The sequence below is a fragment of the Tachyglossus aculeatus genome, chromosome 12 (genome assembly GCF_015852505.1).
Source record: "Tachyglossus aculeatus isolate mTacAcu1 chromosome 12, mTacAcu1.pri, whole genome shotgun sequence".
Lineage (NCBI taxonomy): Eukaryota > Metazoa > Chordata > Mammalia > Monotremata > Tachyglossidae > Tachyglossus > Tachyglossus aculeatus.
The window spans coordinates 9,908,001-9,920,458 of record NC_052077.1 but is presented as its reverse complement, the minus strand read 5'-3'; the positions used below and the strand labels follow the sequence as shown (position 1 = coordinate 9,920,458).

The 12,458-nt window shown below is 41.2% G+C and overlaps 1 protein-coding gene across 2 annotated transcripts in view; it reads left to right on the top strand.

Annotated features, from left to right (window-relative positions):
- NDST4 (N-deacetylase and N-sulfotransferase 4) overlaps window positions 1-12,458 on the top strand; it is a 192,534-nt gene that overhangs the window by 167,160 nt on the left and 12,916 nt on the right. For both annotated transcript variants that reach the window (XM_038755183.1, XM_038755184.1), the window contains exons 8-11: window positions 3,364-3,460; window positions 5,910-6,033; window positions 8,682-8,856; window positions 10,227-10,397. In XM_038755183.1, coding sequence (XP_038611111.1) covers window positions 3,364-3,460; window positions 5,910-6,033; window positions 8,682-8,856; window positions 10,227-10,397 — 567 coding nt within the window. The remainder of the gene's footprint in view (window positions 1-3,363; window positions 3,461-5,909; window positions 6,034-8,681; window positions 8,857-10,226; window positions 10,398-12,458) is intronic.

Below are 12,458 nucleotides of genomic sequence, written 5' to 3'. Positions count from 1 at the left end.
GTTACAGCTCCCTAAAAGCTGTCCCTGCCTGTAGCAATGCAGAAAGCTGAATCTGAATCTTCACTTCTTTCATTTCTTCCCTGGGTGTACATATGCATGCCCCTCACACCTGAGCACCCCTGACCCCAATGCACACACACTCTTAAGTATTCACACTGTCTTTCTTTGGCAAATATTAGTGAAAATACTAGCACTCATTCTCACCCTTATCCCCCTCTATAGATGTACCTTCTATACATCTTCACTTCTTTCACTTCTTCCCAATGGGTTCATATGTATACCCCTCACCTCCAATACACACACACACACAAGCAAAACTAAATATTCGCACAGTGTCTTCCTATGGCAAGCCTTAGTGAAAATACTAGGGCTCTTCATTATCATTTCTTGTGCCATTCCAAACATTCTCACCCTTATCCCCCTCTATAGATGTACCATCTCTCCCAGCACCTAGAAATCTGGCAGTATTCTTGGAGGATTTTGGTGTGTAATATTCCTTTAAGAAAGGAAGGTGGTGTGGGAAACAGAGAGAACCACAAACAGGGGTTATGTGTTTTATTAAACCTGCAGTGGCTGGTTTAATTTTCAACAAAGACACACCCCAAGGATGTGCAGAGGATTTTATTAAAGAAAAGGCCAATTCCCCTTACATAGACAGCCAAATGCATTGATTAAGTGGCTGCAAACTGGAATTTAACATTATAAGCATAGATGAAGAAAAAGGATTTAGGGTAACATTTTAGCAGCCTGGTGGAGTTGTTTTCACACAACAAGCAGCTGAAATCCAAAGACTATCACATAACTTCCTAAATACCCTGAGGTATTGACAACTGTAGAAGTGACTCAACCAAGTAAGAAAAAGAGCACTCTTGTTCTCAGCTTTATTAAAGGAAACATTATAAGAACCAGTGCTGGGTTTTTTTCAGCTTTATTGTTGTCCGCATTGTCATTCTATCTACTCATTATTTGGAAAAAAGGAAAACACAGTCGATTTTTTAGCGGAGCTGACGATTCTTGGTCAGTTTGCTTGCAGACGTGGGGTCATGGGCAGGCCCTATATTTCTTGAAAACCGGACTCTAGGGATACTCTCCCAATCTTGGCTTCCATCTCCTTACCTCACAGCATTTCATGGAGTTGGGGAAAAGAGGATGGTGAGAGGGAAATCAGGGGTCAGTCCTCTTAGGTTCTGAGAAGGCTGTGCTGAAAGTTCCAAATGATTGTGATGTCTGAACTGAGCCTTCTCTACCTCAAACCTACCAATGCAAACATTTAAAGTAAGTGAGCAGCAGGATCTGATGGAAAACACTTGGGCCTGGGAGTCAGAAGACATGGGTTCTAATTCCAGATCTGCCACACACCTGCTGTTTGAACTTGGGCAAGTCATTTACCTTCTCTTTGCCTCAGTCTCCTCATCTGTAAAATGGGGATTTAATCGATCATATTTATTGAGTGCTTACAGTGCTCAAAGCGTTGTACTAAGTTCTTGGGAGAGTACAACACAACAGTATGACAGACACATTCCCTGCCCACAGTGAGCTTACAGTTTGGGGACATTTATAGTCTTACGTATTTTTTCTCCTCCTTACTCTGTGAGCCCCATGTGGGACAGGGACTGTGTCTGACACGATTAACTTTTATCTATCCCAGTGTTTAGAACATGCTCCACATGTAATAAGCACATTGCAATAATAATAATAATTTAAAAAGTGAAAATAACTGGGAGTTGGTGCAAGGTAGGTTGACCTGATTAAATGGGATGGTTCCAATCCTGGAACATTGGCCTACAATTTTTTTCTATTTTTTATTTATGGTATTAAGTGTTTACTATGTGCCAGCCACTATACTAAGCACTGGGGTAGATACAAGATAACCAGGTTGGACCCTGTCCATGTCCCACATGGGACTCACAGTCTTAATCCCCATCTTTCAGATGCAGTAACCGAGGCACAAAGAAGTGAAGTGACTTGATCAAGGTCACACAGCCAACAAGTTACAGAGCAGGGATTAGAACCCAGGTCCTACTGACTCCCAAGCCTGTGCTCTGTCTGTCCATCTCTTTGGGGGAAGGCCACGGTACTTCCCCCAAAACTTGTCAGTCAGCCTCTAAAAATCCAGGAGTATTCTAGAAAAACGAGGATGAACCCTCACCCACTCCCAGACCCTTCCTTGCTTAGTCCAGTGCTTGGCACATAGTAAGCGCTTAACAAATCCCATTATTTTTTATTATTATTATTCCACCTCTTCTCTGTCCCCCTCTGTGGCTCTGCTCTTCAGGGAGTCGGAGTGGCTATGGGCATGAAGAAGAAGTAGCAGCAGCCTCCATTCCAAAACTTTCCCATAACAGGGGCAGTGGGGCTGGGGACAGGGAAGGATACTGATTTTTTTTTTTTTTAGCCTTAGGAAGAATGTTGTTATATCTAAAAAGCCTAAGTCCAAATTAAAAAATAGATAAACAAGGTCCATTTCTAATGTATTTCCCAACTTCAAGATTCCTCAGACAGCAAGCAGGCCACTGGTAACTTTCTAAGGTATCTCTCACTGACCTTTCTGCTTGACATTTTGAAAAGCTAAAGCTTGATGAGATATTTGTAACTTTAAAGATTATACTGTCTCTGGTAAATTATTTCACTTCTCTGGGTTGTTGGATGCACTGTGTTTTCAAGGGATAATCAACTCAAAGACATCTTTGCATCTGTCCTACATAATACCTAATTTTGGTACCCTGTCAGAGGAAAGATAAGGTATCATCTTTTGCCACTGCATAACCATTCATATTTGTGTTCATCCTGTACCACTACCTTCATGATCATTAAAGTGTGCTATCTCGTGGAGGTCTCTGAAACTCATGATCAATTTATGAAGACCATTCTGGCAGGTCTAGTTTCATAAATAATATCCAATAAACTGGGCCAATCTATGACTTCATAAAAATCAGCCAGGAGAGTTATAAACTGTAATAATGGATTATGAAAGCCATCACTGTGGCTTGTTTAACTCGACCAGATAAGCTTCTTTCTGGGAGACTGCAGAATCACACTGAGATGTTACTGAGCATTATTTAATAAGCCTGCCACATTTACATCCCTAATTATTTTCATGATTGAACTTATCAATCAATCAGTGATATTCATGGAACACTTATTGCGTGCAGAACACATATTCCAGTTTAATTATTTTAGAAATGAGCACAACCATTTTCCAGGAATAAAGTAGTCATGGACAAATCCCCAAGTCTCCGTATGCAGAGAAAATGATTTTTTAAGTGGCTATTAACCTGGAGAGATAAGAATAGCAGGAACATGGGAATAATTGTTCATTCATTCATTTGATTTTATTTATTGAGTGGTTGTTTTCCTCTGCAGAATCCATGTGATGACAAGCGACACAGAGACATCTGGTCCAGAGAGAAAACCTGCGACCATTTGCCAAGGTTTCTTGTGATAGGACCACAGAAAACAGGTGAGAAGGTGAATCAGTCCCTGGATTCCATCCAATGTATGAAGAGAAGCAAGGTTAAGTGGAAAGAGCACAGACCTAAATCAGAACACCTGGATTTTAATCCTTGTTTTGCCATTTGCCTGCTGTGTGACCAAGGACAAGTCACTCAACTTAGTTTCCTTATGTAAAATGGGGATTCAATGTCTGTTTGCTTTCCTTCTTAGCCTGTGAGGCCCTTCAATGGTATTTATTGAGCATTTACTATGTGCAGAGCACTGTACTAAGTGCTTTGTGGAATAAGGATTGTTTCTGATCTTATTATTTTGTATTTACCCTAGTGCTTAGAGCAGTACTTGATACAGGGAAGGCATTTAACAAATATGATGATGATGATGATACACATGTGGTTCTTGGAAGGAAAAAGTGCTGAATCTGCAATTCCCATTTGATTTTTACTTGACTCCAGAATATTTGTAATTTTTATTCTGAAAGCAGTGAAATGCCCATGTTCTTTTTGAAGTCTATCTGGACTTCAGTCTCTCAAAATGTAGCATTAGTTGAGGGCCCACTCAGTATAGAGCACTGAACCAAGCACACGGAAAAATAGAGCAATACTACTAGACATGATCCCTTCCCTCAGGAAGTTCAGAATCTCATGAAATTCTCAGGCATAGGACTTTCTTTGTGGTGGTACCAACTATTGTGGTTAGGCAGACAATAATCAAAAACAGCCCTTCAATTTGTCTGAATGCTTCCACTGGAATCAGGAAGAGAAGGCTAAGAGAAAAGGGAAATATTTTTGTAGGATTTTTAAAGACTGTGAGCACATTCATTCCTCCATTTAATTTGTGTTCGAGATGGATCATAAGACCCTTTCCAAGAGAGTTTGCCTTTAGAGATGTGATGACAGATTATTTTTTTTTTAAATTAATCCTTCTTAGAGGCAGGGGATGGACTAAATAGATATTTCCCATTCTTCCTATAGACTGTAACCTCGCTGTGGGCAGGGAATGTTTCCATTATATTGTTTATATTGTACTCTCCCAAGTGCTTAGAGCAGTGCTTTGCACACAGTACGTTCTCAATAAATATGATCGTCTGACTTTCAACCTGCAATTCTGTACACCAGTGAATCCCATGTTCCCTTTGCCCCCAGATTTAAAGCATCAGCTTTGGTCTTTAGAATTTCCAGCTAAAAAAGTCAATTTATTGAAAAGGTGATAAAGAGTTGTCTGCCTTCCTAGGGGAATGCCAGGAGGTAAACCCTGGGCTATAGCAGATTTATCATTACTGTGACATCTGAAGATTCCTTCCACACATTTCTAGTATGTCCCCAGGCAATTGTAAGTCCCCTACATGGTTCCTACAAGAACAAACCTCCTCAGGTTCTTTGGTTACTAAAATCAGCACCTTTAGGATTTTCACTCATTGCTCACACTGAATGATTGAAATAATTCCCAGTTCAGAAATGTGAATATCAGTGATGCTAAGTCACAAAATATTTTATTGCCCAAAAGATAGGGACTGAAGGCATTTGATCTTCAAGGACTCTTCTTCTGAGTGACAATTGCCCATAGAGTTGAAATGTTAGATCCTTTCAGTTATTCTAACTGCTGTTCTAGAAAGTGAGTATCAGATATCTAGATATAATAATAATAATGGCATTTATTAAGCACTTACTATGTGCAAAGCACTGTTCTAAGCACTGGGGAGGTTACAAGGTGATCATGTTGTCCCACAGGGGGCTCACAGTTTTAATCCCCATTTTACAGATGAGGTAACTGAGGCACAGAGAAGTTAAGTGATTTGCCCAAAGTCACACAGCTGACAATTGGCAGAGCCGGAATTTGAACCCATGACCTCTGGCTCCAAAGCCCGTGCTCTTTCCGCTGAGCCACGGAGTAGACCAGCATGGTAGTAGACCAGATGACTGTTTGGACAGCCAGCATGGGAGGGAACATTACTGACCATGTCTTGAGGCCATTGGGAGGGTAGAGGGTTTGTTCTGGGGAAGGAGAGGCCGAAAGGAAGAGCTCAGGGAGTGTGAGAATCACCCAAGACAGTAAGGAATCTCTCAGAAACAAAAATGAGCCATGTCAGTGGCTAGAGAAGTGGAAATACTTCGTCTTCGACTAGGACTGGCAGAAGATCGGTTGGTGACAGGAGAGCTGCTGGTATTCAGATCCCACATCTCTCCTAGGGTTCTTTAGGCCCTGTTTTGACTCTTACCTCCCTACCCTATGGTTCTACTCTGGTACTAAATTAAGCATTTTAAGAGTTGCATCAAGTGCTGAAGCCCTAGGGAGCAATTTAGTTCTACTATAATATTCCTCTAAATGCCTTACTGCTAGAGAGTAGCTTAGGCACCACAGAGAATTGGACCTGTTTATGCATTTTTTTGTAAAGAAAATCTTTGGGTTCTCCCTTTCATTTCTAGGTACTTAATCCTTTGTCCTCTTTTTTGCTGTAGGAACAACAGCACTTTATTTATTTCTCCTTATGCATCCTTCCATCATCAGCAATCTCCCCAGTCCAAAAACCTTTGAAGAAGTTCAGTTCTTTAATGGAAACAACTATCACAAGGGAATTGACTGGTAAGGAGGATAACAAAAAAGGACTGTCCATTACTAACGCATGTTAAGTCACAGTGGAGCAGTTATAGAAGTGTGTGTGACAGCTGCATATTTATCAGATGAATTTGCTATGCTTAGTGCTATCACAGTGAATTAGAAATTCATATATAATGATGGGAATATTTAATCACTGTTAGCCATAATTTTATTTAGATGCTTCATTAATAGTAATAATTTTTCAAGTAAATGGATATGATTAAATAAGGAGCATTATGGGTGGTTTTCTCACCCTGAGTCTTTAATGAAGACATTTAAAACTTGCTTTAAACATATTGTTTGTTCATGCCCAGAAAACAGCTTTCAATGACACTTTTAGTTGTCACATTTGCATTAGAGTTGAAACTTGGAAGAAACAACAGATACTGTATTTTTTAAGCATGCCTTCATTAAACACATAGACTACACATTATGCATTCCAATAGAGAACAGTGATATTTGTCATTCAGATAAAACCAGAACATTACCGAAACCACTTCATCCCTAGTCACATATTTATTGCCTAAGAGAAATATCCGTCGACTCTATTTCATAAATTATGAAAACCAAGACCACAAATACTTTGAAGCCCATATTTGTTTTTCCCTAGACTGTAATGGAAAGTGCCTGCTATTGTCATTGATCTGGTAAAGGCCTCATGCCTTTCATTAGCTCGATTCCAACGAACGTAAACATCTTTATGTATTTCTAGGTATTGTCACTGTTCATTTCTGGGATGGGTAGAATTTGGGGGAGAACACAGTAAAAGATACGAAGAGGTTGAAGATGGCATTAAAGGGTTCTACTGTATATATCTTAGCACACACTTCTTCATCATATGCATTTATTTAGGTGGCATTTGGAGCAAACAACCTAGAAAGGCATTATAAATCCAAGAAGAAGAACTGCTTTAATGACTTTAGTTTCTAATGTATTTTATTTTATTATAAATTATGTTTCCTACAAAGTATATAGAAGCTTGAAAGAAAACATACCCCAACAGTTTTCATAGCCAGTAAGTATGTAGAAGCTTAAAAGAAAACATACCCCATCAGTTTTCATATCCAGTAATCTGTTTTATAAAGATGTGCTAAAAAATACAATACCCATTTCTCCTACATGGTTGTATTTATTAATTTCTTAATCAAGATTATTTTATGTGAAAGAGGAAATCAAGTTGAACTCACATGTTTGGGGTGCAGACTTGGGAAGACTTTTGAAAAAACGCTGCCGGCTTTGACCCTCCCCCCGCCAAAAAACACAGTTGGCTGAAAAATAAGCCTTTTTCAGACTACCATTTACAAGTTCTAGAGAGTGGTCTAAAAGCACAGGTGGAAGGTATATGTTCAAGTTTCTATTCAGGAGTTTGTTGTCCTAAAAGGTTAATTAGTAAAATAATTTGGACCAAATTCTTGTAACTCTTTCAAATGACTGAGGCTGTAAATTCCATTGTTCGGTGTTTTTTTGGCCCATTTCTTGACAATTCTAAAGCTGTAGATTAAATCTTTGGCATACTTACTCGTTGTTTCTTTCAATCAGTAGTGTTAATGCATTGCTCTGCACACAGTAAGCACCCAATAAATACGATTGAATGAATTAATTAATTTCTTGAGCTCCTTCTAAGAACCCCAAACTAAGTGCTTAGGAGTGTACAGCAGAAGCAACAAACATGGTCTCTGACCTCAACAAGCTTGCTTTTGCAGGTACTGATTTGGGGAGTTTGTAAAAAAAACAGCAACAAAAAGTCATTGAATAATCTAGAGTTTTTACTTATCCACAAGCTAAGATACCCAGAGTTCTCTTATCATGTGGAGAGTCCAATCTCCTATGTTGAGGAAATCTTGCACTGAAATATCCATGCCAACTTGTTGCAATGTGCACAAACTGTTTCTCAAGACACCATGAGCAGTTTAGCCACTGCATTATTGGTTAAACAGTTCCTAATTCTCTAACAGCATGCTAATCATAATGCATAGTGTAAACATGTGTTACATGGCAAAATTTAATGCACTTTCAAACATAGGGAAGCAGCAAGGCCTAGTGGGAAGAGCACAGACTGGGAGTCAAAGGCCCTGGGTTCTCATTCCAACTCTGCCACTTACCTGCTGTATGATCTTGAGCATATCACCTTGCTTCTTTGTGCCTCAGTTTCCTCATCTGAAAAATGGGGATTCAATACCTGTTCTCCCTCCTACTTACTCTGTGAACCTCATGTGTATCTACCCCATGGCTAGTATAGTGCTGGGATATATAGTAGTCACTTAACAAATACCTAGAGAAGCAGCATGGCCTAGTGGATAGAGCACAGGAATGGGAATCAGAAGGACCTGGGTCTAATCCTGGCTCTGCCACTTGTCTGCTGTGTGATCTTTGTGCCTCAGTTACCTCATCTTTTAAAATGGGTATTAAGACTATAAACCCCATGAGGGACAGGGACTGTGTCCCACACTCCAGTGCTTAGTATAGTGCCTGGTACATAGTAAGTGCTTAACAAATACCATAAAAACCCATTCTTCTTCTTATTGTTATCATTATTATTGTTATTATTATGCATTATTATAATTAGTCTAGACCAGATGTGATTAAAATTAGGGTTCTTCTGTGACTCTGCTCATTGCCTTTCCCTCTTCCAGGTACATGGAGTTCTTCCCCACGCCCTCCAACACCACCACAGACTTTCTGTTTGAGAAGAGCGCTAATTACTTCCATTCGGAGGAAGCTCCAAAACGAGCAGCCTCTCTGATCCCCAAAGCCAAGATCATCAGCATTCTCATCGACCCCTCCGACCGTGCTTACTCCTGGTATCAGGTACATCCTGAAAGGGTGACAGCCAAGAGCTGTGAGGGTCCAAAGTGTGAGTTGCTCCAAGCCCAGGTAGCTTGGGGGCCATGGGAAGAATACAGTAGATCCCAAAAGTGGTCACCCTTAAGGCCCAATGCAGTGTCTTCTTTTTTTTAATAGCATTTGTTGAGTGTGTACTATGTTCATTCATTCGATTGTATTTATTGAGCACTTACTGAGTGCAAAGCACTGTACTAAGCATTTGGGAGAGTACAATATGAAAACAAACCAACACATTCCCTGCTCACAGTGAGTTTACAGTCAAGAGGGGGAGACAGAAAATAATATTAATAAATACGTAAGTGCTGTGGGGCTGGGGGCAGGGAGGGGCGGGCAGGTGGAGAATTAAGGGAGCAAGTCAGGGTCATGCAGAAGGGAGTGAGTGAAAAAGAAAGGAGGGCTTAGGGGATTTGCCAGGCACTTATCTAAGCATTGGGACAGATACAAGGTAATCAGGTTGGACACAGTCCATGTCCCTTGTGGGGCTCCCAGTCTAAATCTCCATTTTACAGATGAGGTAACTGAGGAACAGAGAAAGTGAAGTGACTTGCCAAAGGTCACACAGCAGACAAGTGGCAGAGCCAGGTTTAGAACTCAGGTCCTTCTGAGTCCCAGGCCCAGGCTCTATCTTCTGTTTCTCCTTGGAAGGCCCAGTACAGCTTCTCTTTAATAAAGATAGCATCTAGGCATAGACATATTTTCCTTCAGGGCCTTCTGAATGCATCTTTGTATTCTTGGAATCTATAGGTTTTCAGTTAAAGGGCTTGATCTTGACCTTCCATTCCCTGTTGAGACTGTTTCTGCTTTTCCTGAGATTTCTTGGGTGGGTGGGCAGCCCTAGAAGCAGTGGTCCCCATCAGCCTTCTTTAAGTTGTGAAAACCTATCAAAGTCCCCTTTTTCCAGCACAGAGACTAGAAGTATTTTTTCCATGGCCTCCCTAGTTCCCCCAAAGGGAACTCTGTGATCTTATGACATCATATGCTTTCCTATTGCCAGCAGGAGAAATAGGCTCAGGAGCTCCTTAATTCTTATCCTCCTCTTCGTCTTAGAGTTAGACATTGTAGAAAAGACGGCTATTGTAGGTCTTCCAAACTCACTTAAAATGTATTGTTTTTTCAGTCAGTGTGCTCTGAGGCTTATGTTGTTTTCAAGTAAACCTCAAGCAGATGTCTAAATTTCAGTAGCCAAAACTGCCCATTTGGTTGTTGTTTGGGAGTCTGGCATTGCATATTATTTCTTTCGCTAATTTTCTGACAATCTTGGTTAGGCGACGGATATATTCATGGGTTTCTAGGCATCAGATTCTAATGGGATTTTCTTTTTCCCCCACCCAAAGCATCAGCGATCTCATGAGGATCCAACGGCTGTGCGGTTCAACTTCTATGATGTGATTACGACAGGATCCTGGGCACCGTCAGAGTTAAAGGCTTTACAGAAGAGATGTCTGATCCCGGGATGGTATGCGGTCCACATAGGGAGATGGCTCAATTACTTTGCCACTTCGCAGGTAGTGCTTTGCAGTTATCTCCTCCAGTTCAATAGACCCACAAGGTCTTGACCACTAACTCTAATCATCAGAATTATATGTAATAATAATAATAATAATAGCAGCATTTGTTAAGCACTTACTGTGTGCAAAGCACTGTTGTAAGCACTGGGGAGGATACAAGGTGATCACGTGGGGCTCACAGTCTTCATCCCCATTTTACAGATGAGGTAATTGAGGCACAGAGAAGTTAAGTGACTTGCCCAGAGTCACACAGCTGACAGTTGGCAGAGCTGGGATTTGAACCCATGACCTCTGACTCCCAAGCCCGGGCTCTTTCCATTGAGCCAAGCTGCTCAATCATAGGTCTAGAAGGAATGAGGAGAGATCAACCACGTTAGATTGTAGAACTACTGCTGTGAGGAATGGTTGACTTTTGCTTTTAATGTACTTTCCCAAGTGTTCAGTACAGTCCTCTACCCTCAGTAAATGGTCATAAATACCACTGGTTTATTGAAGGGTAATTATCAATTCCTTTGGCCCAAAGGTCATTTGCCCTTTATGTCACTGTGGGAGGTTGGCTGGTGAAGAGCAGAGTGGGTTTGTGGGTTTTTTTCATTTTCACTTTGTTTTTATGATATGTATTAAACCATTACTATGTGTCAAGCACTACTCTAAGTCCTGGGCTAGATAGAAGTTGCTTAGGTCAGACACTGTCCCTGTCCCGCATGGGGCTCACGGTCTAGGAAGGAGAACAGATATCAAATCCCCATTTTATAGTTGAGGAAACTGAGGCATGGAGAAGTGAAGTGACTTGTTAAAGTTCACACGGCAAGCAATCAGCAGAACAATTGGTAGAACCGGCATTAGGACCCAGGTCCTCTTATTCCCAGGTTTGTGCTCTTTCCACTAGGCCACCCTGCTTCTCAGGTTGAGAATGCAGTAGATCAGTCACTTCCTCCTGCAAGGGGAACTTGAGACTCCGCTCTGTTGTACCCTATCCTGCCATTGCTTTCCCCAGCCCAGCATGCCCAGAGTGGGCTGAGTGGTCCAGTAACTGTCCAAGTAGCAGCTGCTGTGGGCAGAAGTAGAGATTCTCAGGACCACCACTTGATAGTTGAACTTGGATCTGTGACCTCTGGACAGTTAATATTCACCCCAACCTCACAGCACTTCTGTACATATCTTTAAATTATAGATAATACGTTACCTATGTATTCATATTAATCTCTGTCTCCCCCTCTAGACTGCAAACTCATGGGTAGGGAATGTGTCTACTAATTCTGTTTTGGCATAGGGGAAAGAGCACAAACCTGGGAGTCATAAGGTCATGGGTTCTAATCCTGACTCCACCACTTGTCTGCTGTGTGACCTTAGGCAAGTCATTTCACTTCTCTGTAACTCAGTTATCAGATCTGTAAAATAGGGACCAAGTCTGTGAGCCCTATGTGGGACTGGGAGTTCGTCCAACCTGATTTGCTTGTATCAACCCCAGCACTTAGTTACAGTGCTTACCGCTTAGCAAATATCATTATTATTACTTTCCCAAGCATTTAGAATAATGTTCTGCACATAGTAAACACTCAATAAATACTTTGATGGGTTTGGTTTGCTCCAAGGTTTAAACTCCTACCTCCGATCTCACCCATCCATTACCTCCTGGAAGGAAGGTCTTAGCCACAGTTCTAAAAATTGGTCTAGGGGTAATAAGCCTGTGCCTACGAGTCAGAGGACTGGGTTCTAATTCTGGCTCTGCCACTTCCTTACTGCCATCTTGGGCAATTCACTTAATTTCTCTGGGCCTCAGTTTCCTCAACTTTAAAATGGGGATTCAGTATTTAGACCGCGAGCCCCATGCAGAGCAGGGACTGTGTCCAACTTCATTATCTGTATCTACCCCAGTGCTTCGAGCAGTGCTTGATGCACAGTAAGTGCACAGCAAATACCATTAAAAAATTGAGAAGTATGTAATGCTTATAGTGGGCAAAATGAACAAATAAGCACTGCAGGGATGCCTAGATACTGACTTGGATTGATCTTCCTAGGAATCAGGGGAGGAGAAGGCAAAGGAAAGCACACGGG